A 20,839-nucleotide genomic window follows, 5' to 3' on the forward strand; every position below is an offset into this window, starting at 1 on the left:
AAGAGATAAATTGATCTTAACCACTGGAGTATCAAGGATACCAAAATGATGATACAAGAGTCACTATTTAACTAAATATAAAAAAGAAAATCTAAAGTTTTAATTAATTCTAATCTTCTTAAAATTTCATATAATAAGATATTAAGATATTTTTCTTTAATTTGTCGGTATTTTCAATGCCTTACTAACATAAAGTAAGAATATGTAAAACGAAGTATTTTATCTATTGAGTCAATGAAATTTCATCATTTCATATCACTTTGTAACATACGCTAGATGATACAGGTAACCAAAGATTAAACGCAGGTAAATTCAGGTAAATCAATGGGAAATAGACTATAGACTTCTATCAACATTTCACTGCCCATTTTTATTTTATTTTTATTTCATTTTTTAATATAGCTTCTGATACATCTGGTGTAACCGTATCATGGCAACGCTAACTACACACTGATTTTTTTCCCGGGAGATCGTGGGGTTCGACAGAGAGTTAGACTTGCCAGTCAAAAAAAAACCCTTGCACAAAGGAATTTCCATAAACTCTCTTCCCAGTGTTACTCAAAACAAGAAAAGCCCATGCAACTAACATGGCTGTCGCGTGTCCTAGTTAACGAGAATACACCGTACTAAACGATACTGTACTTCGTCTCGGCCTGAGCGGGGAGCCGTAACGACACACCACTGAATCACATGTCAAAGCAGAGGCAGTGTGAAGGGAGTCATTAGGATTAAGCCAGCCGCTTCGAAAGGAGACAAAAAACACGAGGTACCAAACATGGGCACATTATGGCAATAAGGACGCTGCACTTACAGCAATACAGCATATAGGTACAAGTACATTATATACGTAATTAAATTATCAAAAATCATATATGCAATGCACCATATAGAGGAAATTTCAATAACACACACACACGCACGCACGCACACACACACACACACACACACACACACATATATATATATGTCTGATATATGTACTACGGATCAGTAACGTGATGAAATACTGTAAGTATGACGTTACTACAGGTATACATGTATATGTGACGTCATGAAATAATAACAACACAGAATATAATAATAGTACTATAATAGTAATTTTTAATGTAAGCGTTGGTGCTTCCGCATGTTTAGGTTACTTGAGACAAAGTCTCATGGTGACCTATTCTATTCCGACTTCTCTAAAAAAAAAAAAAAAAACCCTGATCCGATATCAATGAAATTTTGCTGATCCCTTCCCTGGCCTAAGATGAACCAAAATTGTAAAATATACAGTCTCCGCCCCCAGGGGCATGAGGGGTCGGGCCTAAAGGGGTTAAATCGACTCGGATTTCAACACTCAGATATGGTAGAATCAAATACTCTTCAAGAATAGAAGCATCTTAAGACACTTTACCAAAATAGTGAATTTCATGGCCACAGGTTCTCACATTTTCCCGTGGGAAGGGGGTAAAATATATTATATCTTATATAGGAAAACTAGATTTTTGAGCATAATTTGTTTAATTTCCATTGGAAATACTTCAAACTTGGTTAGAATTATGAGTGAAAGATGACGGCTGATGGTAAGTCTGTATTGATCCTGGCTGACCTCCAGGGAGTAATGGGTGGGGCCAAAAGGGGTCAAATTGACTTAAATTTCAAAAATCTTCTTCTCAACACCCAGATATGATAGAACCAAATGCTCTTCATAAATGAAAGCATCTTAAGGCGCTTTAATTATCGAAATGAGTCTCACATTTCTTCCTGGGTAGGAACATTTTTTATACTTTACTGTAATTTCCATAGAAACATATCATTTTTGAGCATAACGTTGATTATATCCCACTGAATATCACTTTCTAAGAATCATCAGTATAGGATGACAGGTATGCATGTATTAACACTGGCTTACTATATTCAGTGTCACAATTTCTGTTCCTTGACACTTGATAACTATCCTTTAACCTTTATATTCAATATTGCTTATCTCAGGTGACCGTCAAGGTCGCTAGGCCTCTCGTTTTTAATGAGGTAAACACCAGCTTCTGAAAGAAGACACCGCCTCAAAATGACCATGACAGTTGACAGCGCGAAAAACACAGCAAATAATTTCAAACTATGACTTTAAATGCAACGAAACTCATAGTAGTCAAACACATCATCGTACCGACCACAAATGCAGGCGATATATATACGTGTAGTCAGACAAAAAAAATGACTCTTGTGACAGGTTTGGAACATTAAGGGTAGGTAGAGAGATTTTTACTTTAACAAAGCATCTTAGAAAATTGTCTTAAAATGTTTAGTGTCGACACAAATTATAAGGGTAGGTACGTAGGGTAACAGGAATCATTTGTTGCGTAAACTGATAAAAAACTATTGTGTACATTATTGGACAATGCTATACACGCTCAATTAAAAATACTGTATGTGGGTCAGACATTTTTTTATATTGTACAAGCAACCAATGAATTCCTAACACCCTAACTTCCTGGTTGATTTCTAAAGAATATTTGGGTATGCGGTTGATACTGTTAACATTTCGTATCGAACGAACCCGAATCGAAATTCGTCCGCCAACAGGTGAGCATATGCGATAATAGGTTCTGCAAGTTATGTTATTTGTTTTAAAATCTCATATTTTTCAAAATTGTATGAATTTGCGATTGGTTTACGTTATTTGTAATTTAGTAACTCATTTTCATATATGATGCTATTAAAATGAAACTACTTTGCGCGGAATGATTTTTGCTCAAATGTTACACGTGTTACATCCGGTACCGGTGGGTTGTTCTCACTATTTTGTGTACTTGCGTCGTCTGCAGTCACGTTTCTGTTAAGTTTATGGTCCACGGAGTTTCTGCACTTAGTGTATCAGGTAAGATGACATTTGCATATTATTGTCTATATTTTGATACATCATAAAACTCTGTTTGAGTTTGATAACTATGTATTCACCGATTACATGGTTCTGGAAGCACCAGTGTTTTTTCTGACAGTTGAAGTGCCGATGTATATGAAGTTGTCAACGACTTATCACTGTTTTTGAGTCTCCTAATTAAATTGCATCGATTGCAATTCCATAGATAACTTATTATAGTTACCTGTCAGTGACCTTAAATATTTCTGACGAGCCAATACGTGGTCTGACATTATGAACTGTTGGTATTTGACATACTGCTGCCCCAAGCAGTTAACTTACCGGTCCGACATGCTTGAACTACTTTGAAGGCGTGCTTAGTAGCAGTAGTATAGTGGTATAATAAATAACAGTACTTTGACAGTTGTCAATATCAAGCAGATCACATACATCTGAAAGTTTGATATCAGACATGCATAGTATTGTTTGAGCTGACGGGATATGACAGCATACAATGTGTACTGTAACAGAATAGGAAAGACACATTCCTATTGAGTGCCTTGACTGGAATCAAACCTAGGTCACCACCACCAGTTATCCATGTCTATACTCAACTTTGGTCAAATAAAAATGCTTTTGATACCGTTATTTAAGACTACCTACACAAAAGACATATAATGATATATACATATTTCAGCCTGTATTTTTATTGGAATTCTCCCAATATTCAATATTATTGATTATGTAATACAATTTTTTTTTATGCCAAAATATGAACAAATAATTAATGGCAGAGTAGAATTCGTGAAACGAAAAATCTTTGATGACAACAAAATTATATAACAGTACATATTGTAATAGTAGTCTTAATCCTTTTTCTGGAGGTTAGATATGGCATAGTGGTAATGCACTCACCTTTTCATCTAAAGGACCAGAGTTTGATACTCCTATCAAATGTGAAAAGGAACCGTTGATACATTGGTTTCCTTCCATGACACCATGCCAGCTTCCACCCAAGCCAACAAGGATGATTTATCTACGTTGTTTTGACAGTTGTTGCAATAGGAATAAAGTTCTTTGTATTTGTTTTTTTCTTTTTAGATTCTATTCATTTTAGAATTATCATATGATTTTGTCTTAATGTTTTTTGTTTGTTGAAATGCTTGAAATTGTCAGTTTTTATGCTTTTATTTTTTTTAGGGATCTAATCTTCAGACAAAAATATGGATATAGATTTTTTGAAATCACAACTGGAAGATCATGACCAGAGTCAACTACTATGGTATTGGGAGTCATTGGATAAAGATAGCCAAGAAAAGTTGTATAATGAATTAAAACATTTAGAATTTTCCAATATCAATGGATACTTTAAACAAGCTATGGAAGACTTGAAACATGCTTCTGACAAAATTGATAATTTACTTCAACCACTGCCGACAGAGGTCTGTGGAAGTGTGACAGGAAGTAGCCCAGAGGAGTTGAAGGAATACAATAGAATAGGTAAGAAATGGTTGTTTAGTATACTGTAAAGTATAATGTGGCCTTAGATTATAGGTGTATGTTGGACAGAGACATGCCTTGCTTATGTTAGGACTCAAATTTTTTATCCAATAAACTACAATATCTGTATCCGAGTAACCAGGAGAGAGATGAATGGCATCCTCCTCCTTTGCCATACCTGCACTCTCACAATCCAGATCCTCCTTCTCATTGGGGCCAAAAGTCCCAAGGGGAGGAAAAGGGCCAGCCAGAGGGGCCAACCCAAGAGAAGTATCCTGAGACGGCTCCCCAATACGGCATTTAGGCGCAGAACGCTTATCAGCTGTGGCTGTAAGCTAAGAAGCTGCAGTCAACCCCTCGGAACCAGAGACCAATGGGTCTGTGGGCACGGTGGAAGTCCAAAAGGGCCAGCCAGAGGGGCTAACTTAAGAGAATTACCATGAGACAGTTCCCCAACCAGAGACCATATGGGTCTTTAAGTCTTTAAGGTCCGGCAAACCATTTTAGGACCGGGTGACAAGGCCACTGAAGTAGCAGAATGTTGGGGGGAGGGGGGTCAATGCAGCTTCTAAGTCATCTAGAGGGAAAGACCAAATCCCAGGGATTCAAGGAAGAAATATCTGCCGAAGGACGAAGTTGGGTTACCACTTCAACCAGGTAGAAACCCTGACATGTACGGGCTAGGATCGTAACTGCTGGGATAACCCAAAAATATCCGCAGGCTGGTTTAAATGGCCTAAAGATGGTTGCCTACAGGCATCTGTATACCCTGGACAAGGGGGAAAAGGAGACCGGAAAGCGGTTGCTTGACTGGCAAACCCAGACCCTTGTGGGGAACCCCCTGAGCACCCTTGCACAGGATACTCTGTACTGGGCTGGAAAGGACCAGGACCAGGAACCTGAGAGGGTGGGAAAGGTGGCTCAGCATTGATGCCAGGGCTAGCAAGCTGCCCATTGCTAATCCCAGTGGAAACAGACAACCCTGAAAAGAAGTCTGAACCACCAGACCTGAGCTCAAAAGAACAGGCCTGGCATCAAGGCAGCTTCCACCAACAGCACCACCTGGTGGGCCAGTGTCACTGAAGGGATCAGTGACCATAGGCTGAAAGTCCCTACCTGAAAGCAGACCTGAAGGAATACAGGAACTACCAGCCAATTCAACCCAGGGCTGCTCCAAGCCAGGGTTGGTTTGTTCTCTCCCCCTACTCTAGGATTCACCTGGACAGAAGGGAGTACCCCCTGCTTAAGAGAGGAACTTGAACAGGTGAGTACTCCAAAGGCAGGCACAGCTAAATCGCCGACTGGCTCAGAGCCGGTGGCAGAAGGCCTAACAGGCTTTCTTCTCTTACCGGAAGAAGAGAATGATTCCCTCTTACGGCAGAATGAAGGTCCCCGAGAAGGCTTGGAAACCTTAAGTTGAGACTCCTCATGAAAACAGTTCACACGAAGCAGGCTCACTGCAAGGAGGACAAAATGGACAAGCATCATGGGGGTCCCATTCTTAAAAGAAATGTGGACACCCATGAGCCATACACTGACGTAAACCAGTCTGAAACATACTTATAATGACAACTATAACATTGCGAATAAATAAACGTAGGCGAAGCAAGCAACTGGCAAAAATCGGAAACAAGACTGAAAAACAGATAAAAAATGTGGACGGTGAAACCGTAATGTCGGACCACGTGGCACACACTCAAAGATGTGGAAGCAGCAAATGGCCAGAAATTAGTCAGTAGGGAGGGCGGGATATTTTTATCTTTTGTTTTGGGGCTACGAAGCAGGGTCCAGGTACTATATTTGCATACTAAAATTATGGTAAGTATTCCATCATGAGAATTGGTTTTACATGAAAATCCTCAAATATAGACTGTAGGTATATTGATGTGGATGAAACTATAGCACTTCTGTAATTATTAATCTTTCTGGTGATGGTTTACAGAAGCTTAATGTTACCCATTTCACCATACCCAGTGATTTTTGGTACCCAACATTTGAGTCCTGGACTCATGCTTTTCCTGAAGGACTTATTCAAGTTTTGAGAACCCACTCTATCTCTTTGTAACTGGACCTCAAAAAATTTTGGAAATGGTTCTGTGGACATACCAGAGCCTACCCCATTTTACCCAAATTATTACTTTTAAGAAACATTGCAGTATTTTTTTTCAAAACAAAAATTCTACAAACTCCCATAGAATCATTGAAATTAATGTTTCTTTATTCCTCAATGAAAGTGCCGATTTGGCATGACATTTCGGGGCAAAAGCTTCAAAGTCAAGGTCACTTGTGCCATAGACATTTAAGGATGTGTAAAAAATGTTTACAAATCTGATACACACATATTCTACTTGTAGAATGTTCTCATTCAGAACATTGTATGTGCCTTTCGAGCCAAATATCAATGCCATGGTTTTACTGAAAGTGAAAGCAAAAGAACACTAAAGATGCATGAAGGCTGATTATTTCCCTAAAGTTTAAGGTTGTTTGACGACTGGGATAGAGCCTTTCATGCTGAAATGCAATCAGTTGACTAAATACAGGTTTTTATTGGTTTTCGTACAACATTAATACTAAACAAAAGACCAAAAAAAATTCTGGTCTCTATTTTACTCCACTGCTTTCTTAATAGATTTTTAGATTTTTTTTTCAAATTCAATTATCAATGTCACTTTCATTATGATTGTGTGTGATTTTGAACAGCAGCCACTTTTCATTTCAATGATTATCTAGTTGTAAATAGGTAAGAAATCACTCTACTTTTCAAAAATGTCAAGTGTTGTCCGTGTATATGAGCTAGATGAGGACCTAGTAAGTGATACCTGTTGACCAAAGTCACGTATCAATATTTGTTTTACAAGGTTTACTCCCATTGACGTGGTTTACAAGTTATCTCTTCTCATAAAATACCTGTCTTCCTTTCCTCAGTTGTTGGGCTGGACGTAGATTATCCCATAGTTTAGGGTTATTGTACTGTGTAGGTGGTGAAGTCAAATAGACTTTCATCTATATATCATATACACCAGGTATGTATATAATACATGGCATTAACAGCTCTGCATTGTGTGCATATTAAATATAAGCTGGTAACACAAAGTGTGTTGTATGAATATATAGATAATTATTAATGTTTCTGAAATAAAAAAAAAATAATAAAAATGAAAACAGGAAAGAAACAAACATGATCATGTGAATTACTTTTAATTTATGTTAATTTTCTGAAAAATATTTAAAAACATTTAGAGTTTGTCTGGTATTATTAGGGTAGAGAGCATATATTACAATGTTACCCCAGCCTGTCCAAACTGTATAAGTCCCATTGCATCCCATCCTAAATCAATGTCATAACTCATCAAATTTCATTTACGTAGAAGAAACTGAATGTAAAGGACATACCTGTAAATTACAGAGTACATGCTAACAAAAGCTATGTATCAGAAATTATTGCCTTAGTTTTTATTTTGAGGTTTGATGGTCAAGGTCACCGGTTCAGTAGTATCTTTTAATGACATTGATTTCTATAGAATTTCAATTGAACTTTCCAAAAATCATGTCAGGAAATACCCTAGATGAGATCTTGTACAAAACTAATCATGTAAACTTAATACTTGGGATTTGGGTTCACCATATTGAGATGGTGCAGCATGTATCATAAGTAGGTCACTCTGACCTACATTTTGACCTATGAACTATATCAAAGAAAAAGATTGTATGGGCTGTATTTCCTACACTGCCTGTCTCTAGAACTTTATACTAGGGTATGAGCTCACCTTCAGATAAGGATGGGTGTGTGGGTGGGATACTGTAATTCACAAATTTGTTCTTGGTGACATTATTTTGTGAAGTGCAGGTACATGAAAACTTTCTGGAGTTATGAATATATAGGAAACCCAGATTAATTTAAAGCAGGTTAGAAATTTAGATAATTAATGATTCTTTATCAATTGACTGAGAAATGATTTTTTTTGTCTTGTTCAGGGCAATAGTTTAATCATAAGAAATTGAAATGATATAAAAAAAATGGATTTGAAATGGTAATGATGCATCATGAATTTCAAAACAATATGCAACAATATTTTTTATGTTTTCCATTTAATTATACTGTTTTACAAATATATACACTATATATTTTATATATGAACCAGCAAATTGCACAAACATGTGCATCCGTTTGTTCACACTTTGTTTCCAGAGATGACTTCAGGTTCTGAGTGCAGAAACTAGACACACTATGGTTCATTCAGGATTTTAGCTATTCTAGGGTGAAGGTTAACCATCATGGTCAAGGATACTGTTTTTAAAAAACTAGAACATGAGGGTATACATGTACTTTAGATACTTAGAATTACATGGAGACCTACTCATTGGGAAACTTGTTGAAAAGCTGTACGCTTTAGCTTATGTTGTGTAGAAATAATAGTTTAAAGTGCAGTGTAGTCATAATACTGAGTACTGTAAATTTGCGGGTATAGTGCGCAAGTACATTTTTGGGGTCAGATTGAAAAAAAAGTATAAATATATATAACATAAATATTGATTACCGGTTACCACGGAGCTATAGTTGATGTTTATGGTGGACAGAGAATTCGAGAATGATAACCCCATATAGTACACAACCCCTTTTTGACACGACAGTCTTTGCCTAAAAAGTGTGCACTTTATGCACAAATTAACGGTACTTGGGTGCTCAGGTGGTGCAGTGGTAATGCACGTGCCTTTTACCTAGCAGTCCAGGGTTCAATTCCTGGATCGAATGTAAAAAGTTATTGGGTCAGCTGCCTGACCAGGTGGGCTTTACCACAGGTACTCTGGTTTCCACCAGAGTAAGACCCCTCACACGATCCCAACCGTGCCACAAAGAGTGATTAGTATAAGCTGATAGTTTGTTTCACAATTGTTAAATGTAGTACTGATAATATTTCAAACAAACATCCATGACTTCTACTAGGAAGTAATTTTCCTTCCTGATTTAACTGATAATAACAGTGCAAACAAATATTCTGTCAGTAGATATGCACTGATAGTAAATTACTGTGCAGCACAGTAAGGTACCCTGCTGATAACAAGATAAGGACCTTGGATTTGATCAGGAAATCAATGAATGATATTTGACTGATAGGAGATAAGGTACTAAATGCTGACTTGTTTTCAATGATAAACTTTATAACACAATGTATACTAATTTATAGATAAATCTATAATTGTGATAATTTTTGTTACTTTGAATTGTGACCTGAATTATGAGAGACATTTTTATATTTTTTTATTTTCTAGCCCCCATATAGACTGATAGTGAGTTTGACAATAACGAGAAAAAAATCTGTTATCTGTTTTAAATAGTGTATATACTTTAAGGCTTCAGATTATGTTTATGTAAAAACTTTTTATTCCAATTTACAATTTCATGTGTAGAGTACATGTCTGAAGCATTCCCTTCATAGATAAACATGTAGTTCACATTCCTGAGTATTATCATGTAGATTTATGTAATTATACACCCTTGAAGAAATGCAAGATTTTGAGAATTAAAAAGAAAACATGTTCTGCATGATTTCTTGAGATTTAGACTTCTAAAATCATGTGCAAATAAGATAAGTTTGTGGAATGTAGATGTATTACATTGGCTGAATACTTCATGACAGGGTTAGAGTCTTGCTATACATGATTGTAGTTCAGTCATGCTATTCCTGACTGTGGTTTAGTCTTGCTATTCCAGATTGGAGTGTAGTGTCTTGCTATTCCGGATTAGAGTGTAGTGTCTTGCTATTCCGGATTAGAGTGTAGTGTCTTGCTATTCCCGATTAGAGTGTAGCGTCTTGCTATTCCCGATTAGAGTGTAGTGTCTTGCTATTCCCGATTAGAGTGTAGTGTCTTGCTATTCCCGATTAGAGTGTAGTGTCTTGCTATTCCCGATTAGAGTGTAGTGTCTTGCTATTCCAGATTAGAGTGTAGCGTCTTGCTATTCCAGATTGGAGTGTAGTGTCTTGCTATTTTAATTGGAGGTTAGTCTTGTAATTTTAATTGGAGGATAGTCTTGGTATTCCTGATTGGAGGTTAGTCTTTCTATTTCTGATTGGAGGTTAGTCTTGGTATTCCTGATTGGAGGTTAGTCTTGGTATTCCTGATTGGAGGTTAGTCTTTCTATTTCTGATTGGAGGTTAGTCTTTCTATTCCTGATTGGAGGTTAGTCTTGGTATTCCTGATTGGATGTTAGTCTTTCTATTTCTGATTGGAGGTTAGTCTTGGTATTCCTGATTGGAGGTTAGTCTTGCTATTCCTGATTGGAGGTTAGTCTTATATTTTAACTGGAGGTTAGTCTTGGTATTTCTGATTGGAGGTTAGTCTTGGTATTCCTGATTGGAGGTTAGTCTTGCTATTCCTGATTGGAGGTTAGTCTTGTAATTTTAACTGGAGATTAGTCTTGCTATTTCTGATTGGAGGTTAGTTTTGCTATTCCTGATTGGAGGTTAGTCTTTCTATTTCTGATTGGAGGTTAGTCTTTCTATTTCTGATTGGAGGTTAGTCTTGCTATTTCTGATTGGATGTTAGTCTTTCTATTTGTGATTGGAGGTTAGTCTTGCTATTTCTGATTGGAGGTTAGTCTTGGTATTCCTGATTGGAGGTTAGTCTTGGTATTCCTGATTGGAGGTTAGTCTTGGTATTCCTGATTGGAGGTTAGTCTTGCTATTCCTGATTGGAGGTTAGTCTTGCTATTCCTGATTGGAGGTTAGTCTTGGTATTCCTGATTGGAGGTTAGTCTTGGTATTCCTGATTGAAGGTTAGTCTTGGTATTCCTGATTGGAGGTTAGTCTTGGTATTCCTGATTGAAGGTTAGTCTTGGTATTCCTGATTGGAGGTTAGTATTGGTATTCCTGATTGGAGGTTAGTCTTGGTATTCCTGATTGGATGTTAGTCTTTCTATTTCTGATTGGAGGTTAGTCTTTCTATTTCTGATTGGAGGTTAGTCTTGCTATTTCTGATTGGATGTTAGTCTTTCTATTTCTGATTGGAGGTTAGTCTTGGTATTCCTGATTGGAGGTTAGTCTTGGTATTCCTGATTGGAGGTTAGTCTTGGTATTCCTTATTGGTTTTAGTCTTTCTATTCCTGATTGGAGGTTAGTCTTGCTATTTCTGATTGGAGGTTAGTCTTGCTATTCCTGATGGGAAGTTAGTCTTGCTATTTCTGATTGGAGGTTAGTCTTGGTATTTCTGATTGGAGGTTAGTCTTGCTATTCCTGATTGGAGGTTAGTCTTGTAATTTTAACTGGAGGTTAGTCTTGGTATTCCTTATTGGTTTTAGTCTTTCTATTTCTGATTGGAGGTTAGTCTTGGTATTCCTGATTGGTTTTAGTCTTGCTATTTCTGATTGGAGGTTAGTCTTGCTATTTCTGATTGGATGTTAGTCTTTCTATTTCTGATTGGAGGTTAGTCTTGGTATTCCTGATTGGAGGTTAGTCTTGGTATTCCTGATTGGAGGTTAGTCTTTGTATTCCTGATTGGAGGTTAGTCTTGGTATTCCTGATTGGAGGTTAGTATTGGTATTCCTGATTGGAGGTTAGTATTGGTATTCCTGATTGGAGGTTAGTCTTGGTATTCCTGATTGGAGGTTAGTCTTGGTATTCCTGATTGGAGGTTAGTCTTGGTATTCCTGATTGGAGGTTAGTCTTGGTATTCCTGATTGGAGGTTAGTCTTTGTATTCCTGATTGGAGGTTAGTCTTGGTATTCCTGATTGGAGGTTAGTCTTGGTATTCCTGATTGGAGGTTAGTATTGGTATTCCTGATTGGAGGTTAGTCTTGCTATTCCTGATTGGAGGTTAGTCTTGGTATTCCTGATTGGAGGTTAGTCTTGCTATTTCTGATTGGAGGTTAGTCTTGCTATTTCTGATTGAAGGTTAGTCTTGGTATTCCTGATTGAAGGTTAGTCTTGGTATTCCTGATTGGAGGTTAGTCATGGTATTCCTGATTGGTTTTAGTCTTGCTATTTCTGATTTGAGTTTGTTCTTGCTCTTCCTTATTGTCATTTGCTGTATAGTAAAACTGAAAGTCAATCCAATTTCATACAATAACCCAGTCTTTAAGGTTATCAAATTGAGTCGCTGACTTTGTATGTTGGGTCACATCGCCTTGGTTTTTTACAGAATTAATACATTATCACTATAGAAATTCACAATTTCATGACTTAAATCAACTATATGTTACTACTTTAATTTAATTTTCACTAGATCTATCTGAAAAATATCATTGATTGTCAGTACATTGTTTTTAGTAATATTTGTGAATTGAATCTCTATCTATCTGTTTCATGGGAAACAGTAATTTTACCTGGCTCAAGGTGAATAATCAAAAATGAGTGGGATCATTTAGAAGTTCTACAGTTCAAAAGGATATGTATAGCAACACATAAACACAAGTAGACCCTGAATTGGATGGTAGAGTGATACCAGTATACCGGTATGCCTGTAGAGGTTATAAAATATTCAACACCAAACTCTATCAGCTCTACAGACCGTATTCACTGGCAATTCATTGTACATGGAGACAATCATGTACTGTAAATATAAATAATAATCATAGTTTATTTTTGTTGAGTTGATAGTACAGGATACTAGTAGTCTTGACTTTTGGAAACTTCAATGGGTTATGTTTGTAATGAATTTTCTTTCCAAAATGAGGTTGAGGGGGATGACTCAGTGGGTGGAACATCAGACTTTACAACCTTAGTTAAAAAGTTTAGGTGTATATGGTACTGAGGTTAACTCTTCACTGCAAAACATTGGCTTTAATCTTAATTAGATTCTATATATGCTTTACAATTGGACAAAGATTAATTCACTTTAATCTATTTATCTTTGGATAGTAGCCCCTTATGTAGCTTATGTGGAACATTATCTTATAATCGTTTTGAAGGATGTGTATCATGATGGGCATTATATCAGAAAGAAAATGTATCATTCTGGCCCTGTTACATTTAGCGAGATAAATTTTAAGTTCTCTGTATGTCTTACGTACAGATGATAACTAATGGACAGGGTAATAGTGAAACTGACTTTAACAATCCTGTGAAGTAATTATCACTTGAATTCCTGTATCGCTGGGAGTCATACATTACTGCACCCAAACAAACTACCTGGTAAATGTAAGTTCCTCTCTTCAACACTTCCACCCAAGTTTTATCTCATCAGCTCGCCAAAGTGACAAGTATCTCTACCACTTTCATCTATCACAATCTGAATTGTTAGGTTTTGACAAAAAAGGAAAGACATGTTTGATGTTGTTTGTGAGGCTTACATTATCAGAAGTCCTTCTTACAAGCATAGTTAGACTGGTATGACCTTTCATGTTAGGCTTTCCATGAAATATTCAAGTTGGTCAGTTGTGTTCATTCTTCAAAGACATCACTGCAGTCCATCAGTTAATTGTTTAGTTTATAAACTAGAATTAATGTGGTTTGATACTTACTGTAAAATGATATATTTTTGTGGGGCTTTAATTTTGTAGTCTTCCAAAAATTTATCTTTTGGATGGCAATTGATCTCATGTATAAATTCCACTCACTCTATAATTCATGTCAATATTTATCTGTTAATCATTTCACAGCTACTAGGATAAAATCCATCTCCTGGCCTAACACCTCCCCCCACCCCACCCCCAAAACCCCCCAAAAAATATGAAACTAAAACTTAATAGAGAGTAGATAGCCTCTTGGTTGAAATGATACATGTCAATACCTGTAATTCTTTAACTTGAATTTCCCTACTTATTTTGAGGTAGGGGAGGGGGAGGGGGAAAGGGAAAGCAGTGCAGAAATTGATAAAAAAAAAGCCACTGATTTGTACAGAATTGCTTACTGAGGCCTACCAGTCACAGCTTTGCTATGAACAAACTTCATGAAATTCAAAGTTCTTCAAAGAGATGTTAAATTTTTTATTGCTGTTGTATATTAGTAGAATGACTGAGGTTTCAGTGTTTGTTGATTTATTGTTAGTATGGCCCTGTAACTTATTTACTATAGACTTGTGGAGGAACAAGTCTAAGTTTTATTAGAAGTAGGATTTGTGTGTCTTATCAGTCATTATGCAGTAAATGTACTGAAAGTTGGATGTGTATTATTTCTTTTTTCAAATTGATAACTCAGATTGCATAATAATTTTGAGATTGATTAGTACACCAAATTACTCAATCATTTACTGTTCCTTGAGATTATCTGACTGGAAAAAAATGTCTTTACATGCTTCTGAATAAAATGATAGAGAAAATGTCTATGTTTACATGAACCTTACAAATATATCATAAACTATATAACAGAAAAAAGATATCTATAGTTTATATGTCCTGTGTCCAAATTCAAATTGATTTATATCATTGTAAATATGAACAACAGATTGTAGCATGCAGCATATTGCTTTTATTTCAATTCAACCCTAGCCTGGAGACTTAACCAACATATAACAATTGAACAGGATAGACAGCTCAATTATGTCTGCATTTTAAACCACCAATACAGCTGCAATTAATGGTCTGTCATTTTATGAATAAATTACCGATCCCATATCATTTGCTGATTGGGTTTGTCTGTTTGAATGACACATTAGGATACATTTTACATCAATAGAATTTTTGTTAATTTGAAAGTGAAATTAAAAATAAAACTAATATTTAAAAATGAAATAAAATTATGATTTAAACTATGGTACCTTTTTATCTGTCATCAGTACTACTGTTAATTGATGCTACCATTCAAAGTAAAAGGGGCTATGATAGCTCAGTTGGTTAGAATCTTGATCTAGGTAACCTTAGATTAAGATTCCAGGTACATGGTTTAACACTGCTTACACCAGTGGCAGTTTGTAAATCTTGGGAAGCTAAAACAGACTGGTCTCTGCTGTTATGTTAGTGTCCTTGGATAAAATACTTTGATCTTGATGGCATGTGATTGGACCTCCAGTATGTTGTTCAGTAGGGTAGTCAACAGTTAGTAAAAGGGGACCCCACCTCAAATAATAATGGTTGTTCACGGGGCTGTAAACCTAACAAACAAACAATTCATCCAGTCTATTTAGTCTAAATTATCATCTAATTTATTATATTCCAGGCCTAGAAGAAGTGGGTAACAACAGGGTGGCTGTCCTCCTGCTGGCGGGGGGTCAGGGAACACGACTAGGGGTGCCCTACCCAAAGGGCATGTACAATGTAGGTCTACCCTCAAAGAAGACCCTGTATCAACTTCAGGCAGAAAGGCTGCTCAAGTTGGAGAGGCTGGCAAAACAGCAGACTGGCAAACACTGTACCATTCCATGGTAAGTCAATTTTCAAAATCTGCACTTTTTAGATAGCTTTATAGTACAGCATTCTGAAGGAAAATGTCATTAATGATTTAATTAAAGCATTTTATTGTAAGTTTTCAAGCATCCTAATCTATAGGAAATTGTTCTCATTTGAGAACATAACTTTGCTTACTTAGACTGACCTGGATTAACATGAGAGTGTCATCTATGAAGAAGAAAATGCCTACCCTTCCAGACCACCTGATCTTATTCTCCTTGTTTTTCAAAGGTCTGACTCATGAAAATACAAGAAAAATAAGACAAGATGGACCGGGCACACCATCTCTGTGGGAATCTTTCATTGAGTTTGAACTTGAATTAAAATTTTAATATGTCAATATTATTTTACTTATGGCAAATACTGAACCATTTCCTGATCAGGTGATTATGTCTGGAAATTTTGCTTACTGGGTATTTGCACAAATGTGACCTCAAATTCTACTCATAGATAATTATGTATTGATTTGTAAAGACACATGTTTTGATACTTCAGGTACATTATGACCAGTGAACACACAAAACAAGCCACTGATGACTACTTCAAGCAGCACAACTACTTTGGCCTTGAGAAAGAGAATATCATACTGTTTGAACAGGGCTTACTACCCTGTATAGGATTTGATGGAAAAATCATTCTCGCAAACAAAGACAAGGTAGCACTAGCTCCAGGTGAGTGTCACAGATTCTCTCAAATACTGTTTAATCTCAAATATATGCCCTCATTTAGGGTTATTTTTGCCTCACATAAAACATTTGTGCCCTGTGTTAATTTTGATGTAAGATACCTAAAAATGTGTTATCAAATTGTAGCCCAGGTTTTTTTTTCACTCTGTCTGAAAAGGTTGAAAGTTTAACTTTTTCCTGTGTACAGTAAAACAGGCATGTTATTTACTGTATTTAACCTACAGCACATGTCACACACTTGCCCTGATAAATGCACTTCACCTTTTTTTCTAGTAAAGAGGAAATGTGTGTGCAATAAAAGCTGAATCTTAGAATATTGCTTACTGTGCTGATCTACCAATAATATTCAGACTAATTAACTCTCAACCTCTCCTTTACACTGTAAATTCTAGATTCTGAGGGATTTTAATTTCAAGTCTTTGTTACATTAAGCTTATTGTAAACCTGAAAATCTTAACCTTCAGCTAGTTATATGGCAGATTTTTTCCCCCCCAAAAAACAATTTTTTTTATTAAAGTCTTTATTTTAACACATTTCATATTAAGATGTTTCCTTGTAAATACTATTATAGTGCACATCCTTTTTGGTTTTTCTTTTAAGTGCACAGTACTTAAAATGTTACAGTGAAATATACATTAGTGATATGACATCATGCTTTGATGATCAAAATTGGGAGGAAATAATGATAATTATTCAGCTTTAATTCACAGGCATAACAAATTATAATTATATCTCTTTGCATGATGCAGATTTAGAAATCACAACCCTTTATATAAGATTTTTTAAGTTCTAGTTTTTTGGATAGCCTCATTATCAACAACTCATTTCTCTGCTTAAATTTCTCTGTCAATAGCTAACACCACCCATGAATGATTAGTTTTCATAACCTGTATACCAGGTATTTCAAATCAACCTGCTCTATTTATAACTTAAAATTAAGACACAAGTTGGCGATGGTACTGGATATTGAGTCTGACAGCCAGTGCACATTAAGACCCTCCATGGTCTGTAGGAGCTGAGATGAATATACTCAAAGTGACAGTGGTCTGATTGATATTTTTGTACATCTGTTACCACGATTATGTGTGAACGTATTCTGAAGTTGTTTACAAAGTAGTGAGATTCATCTATCTAGTATTAAATTCTCTGAAACAATTTTTGTGATGTCATCTACTTGAAGAGGTGAGGTAGAAATTTATTTCAGATTTTTTGCCAGAAAGTGTAGAACAACAATGAAAGCCATAAAAGCAACATTAACCCAGATTTTTTTTTCATTTCCATTCATGTTTACAAAAACAGTAGACTTACAATGTTGGTATTGCTCCAGATTTTCATATAAGTAGTAATTGTAAACACGTTCTTATTCAAAATCTTGATATATACACCTAAAGATGTCTCGTAATAGTTATCTCATTGTTTTGCTTTTTGCAGTAAATTTCAAAATCCTCATATATATATATAATGAGTACCTTCAGGGTTGACTTAAGATGACTTTTCGATCATTTGATATGTTGGAAACAGGATTTTCTGATTCTGAGAATTTTCAAATAAATTCTTTGTAATGTGTTATAAAAAGAAAAATATGTATATATATAGCACAGTAAAAAATGACAACTTGTAACAAATATTTCAAATACAGTTGGAGATCCTGTATAGGAATGTGGATAAAGCAGAAAGGACAAGTTTTTTTCAACTTGAATGTTTCATTTAGGTTTCATTACAGACTGAAAGAAAGATCATATTTGTTTACCTATGAAATTGTTCAAGGAATTGAAATCAAGGAGATAGGCCTTAAATTTCATTTGTTGAGAGTAGTGTTTGTACTTCTGTAAATATTACAAGTGCTGCGGTACATCTATTTGTGACATGTGGGATTAGATTCAGATTGTCCATAATTATCAGATACTGCATTCAGGTATATTTATACAGTGGAAACATTTCTGATGGCTGTTCCAACCTCTTGACTTAAATTTAAAAATATGTTTAAGATTTTCTCTACAGATAACTAGTGAAGTTTTGTAGGTGTTGTTTTTTCATGTCATGTGATCATTATTCTGTAGGCATACTGTTTTGAATTATACACGAGTAGGACAAGACTAACCTGTGTGACTCAGTTAAATTCTGCATCCTTTTTGAGACTTATTAATTTACAAAATGTTAATATAGCAGTGTTCAGGTATTTAATTAAATCAGTTATAGCTAAGTAAGGCACTTGTGTCCATTGTATTTTCAGACCTTTTGTTTAAATGATTTTTGATTCTATCTTGTCTCATGTTTTTTTGAGGGTTGAATTTATCTTTCGTATTATGGAATCTGATACAAGTTTCAGATATTTGTTTGACAGTCCAATGAAATAATTTGAAGACTAGTCAAATTGTATCTGTGGAAAGATGTTTTGAGCGACAAAGTACAAACAGATTGTGAACATGTAGACACAGTTTTCTAGTGATGTTTACCTGTAGTAGGAGTTATCTGATGACATATTCAAAGACAAACATGGTCTGTTTACCTCGACTTACATTACACACTTAACCGCACAGTGTTATCTCCTGTCAGTTAAATTAGTGTATTCCTATTACATAATGTTGATTAAGTGAATGGGATACCAACCATTACAGTTCATGTCAGGCCAATTCAGGTTTTCAAACTTGTTTAATAAAATCATGATTTTAAAATTGTTTGTTGAGAAACTAGATAAACATGTACAGATGTATGTACATTAATCACGAGGTCGGCCTGTAAACCAGTGAATTTGCCAGTGTAGTATTTCTATGTATGTCAGTAGTGTTGTGTACCCTGGAGTGTTTTCATTAGCTACCTATTGATTGTTGCTTTATAATGAGGATAATGTTGAAAAGGTGCAACAAAATAATGTTGCCTCTGTTTGAACTTGTCCTCCAAATTTTTCTTTAAAACCTGTCAAAATCTTAACCTTTTGAGATATATGATAAAGAGTTTTTTTTAGGTCATCTGACCCGAAGGGTCCGATGACCTATAGTCATCATGCTTCGTCCGTCGTGCGCCGTGCGCCGTCCGTAAACTTTTCATTCAAACGACTTCTTCTCAAATACTAGAAGGTCTAGGGGGCTAATACTTGGCACAGAGGATACTGGCATGGAGCTCTACCAAGTTTGTTCAAATGAATGACCCACTTTAAAGGTCACATTTAAACAACTTCTTCTCATTAACCAAAAAATTGGGCCTGTTTTTCAAGTTTGTTTAAATGAATGACCTTGAAAACTGTCAAAATCTTTAAATAACTTCTTCTCAAATTTAGGGGGCTAATAGCCCATAGCATGCTGGCATGGAGCCCTACAAATATGTGAAGATTTTTTGTTTTCATTTCTTATGAAATTTCATGAAACTCATCCTAAAGTTGTAATTTTTTGCCTGTCTAAGCCAACAAAAACTGAATAAAATCTCATGTGAAGTAGATGTAAATATTATGCTGTGTAGTTTTCTGAAGGTTGTTGATATTTATCAGCTGATGATATTTCATAACATACATAAGGCAATCACATCAAGATAATAAACTCTTGGGAGTTTTATTTGAATCTGTTTGTCTCTCCTTCCTTCCTTCCTTTTATTCTCCCTCCCCCCTCCCCCCTCCCCCCCCCCCTCTCTCTCTCTCTCTCTCTCTCTCTCATTCATATCCAGGACAATTTAAAAATCCTAAATTAGCTTCAACAAAGCTATTTGCATCTTAGAAGTCACTGTAAAATCACATATTTTCATGGGGCTCAAATTTCTAATTTTTTTTCAATAAAATAATTTTTTGTTGGTACTTATGTAAATAAATCTTGATCACAAATTCACTAGTAATAAAATCAAGGTCAACTTTTATCTGCTTATCAATTCTTGAATTTAGAGTACTCACGATTTAAATGAAAATGAATCTACCACAAATATTAAACATTTTACAGTATGAGAGGTTTGGAGAATCTCTTTTGACGGTGTAACAATCCGTCTTTGCTCTTCTTTGGTAATCGTGTCTGAAAAATATTACCAATATAATTTAAACACATTTCTATGAAAAATATCAATATATATTTAGTACTTGTGCTTTCAGTATATCAAGTATTTGTGTAATTCACAAGTACATAATAAATGAATGTTTTGTAATCTACAGATGGTAATGGGGGACTTTACCGGGCTCTTAGGAAGTGGAATATCTTGGAGGACATGGAGAAGAGAGGTGTAACAAACATACATGTCTACTGTGTAGACAATATTCTTGTCAAAATGGCTGACCCTGTATTCATTGGCTTCTGCAGGACAAAGAAAGCAGAGTGTGGAGCAAAGGTAAAATTAAAACTTTGATACATGCAGATTATATATAACATTAGAAAAATAAAATAGAGCATGGGATTATACAGAAAAACATCACATCAACCATTCATCCATTGTCACTAATCCACTCTCCCCAACCCGTCATCATCAACATTAATCCACTCTCCCCAACCCTTCATCATCAACATCAATCCACTCTCC

The 20,839-nt window shown here is 35.7% G+C and overlaps 1 protein-coding gene across 2 annotated transcripts in view; it reads left to right on the forward strand.

Annotated features, from left to right (window-relative positions):
- Positions 1-2,787: 2,787 nt before the first annotated feature.
- LOC132554196 (UDP-N-acetylhexosamine pyrophosphorylase-like) overlaps positions 2,788-20,839 on the forward strand; it is a 31,920-nt gene continuing 13,868 nt past the window's right edge. For both annotated transcript variants that reach the window (XM_060218499.1, XM_060218500.1), the window contains exons 1-5: positions 2,788-2,860; positions 4,043-4,342; positions 15,433-15,637; positions 16,158-16,333; positions 20,478-20,650. In XM_060218499.1, the coding sequence (XP_060074482.1) occupies positions 4,066-4,342; positions 15,433-15,637; positions 16,158-16,333; positions 20,478-20,650 (831 nt within the window). In that variant the 5' untranslated portion in view covers positions 2,788-2,860; positions 4,043-4,065. The remainder of the gene's footprint in view (positions 2,861-4,042; positions 4,343-15,432; positions 15,638-16,157; positions 16,334-20,477; positions 20,651-20,839) is intronic.

The sequence above is a fragment of the Ylistrum balloti genome, unplaced genomic scaffold, assembly GCF_031769215.1.
Source record: "Ylistrum balloti isolate Yb309-2 unplaced genomic scaffold, AGI_CSIRO_Ybal_v1 Utg370386, whole genome shotgun sequence".
Lineage (NCBI taxonomy): Eukaryota > Metazoa > Mollusca > Bivalvia > Pectinida > Pectinidae > Ylistrum > Ylistrum balloti.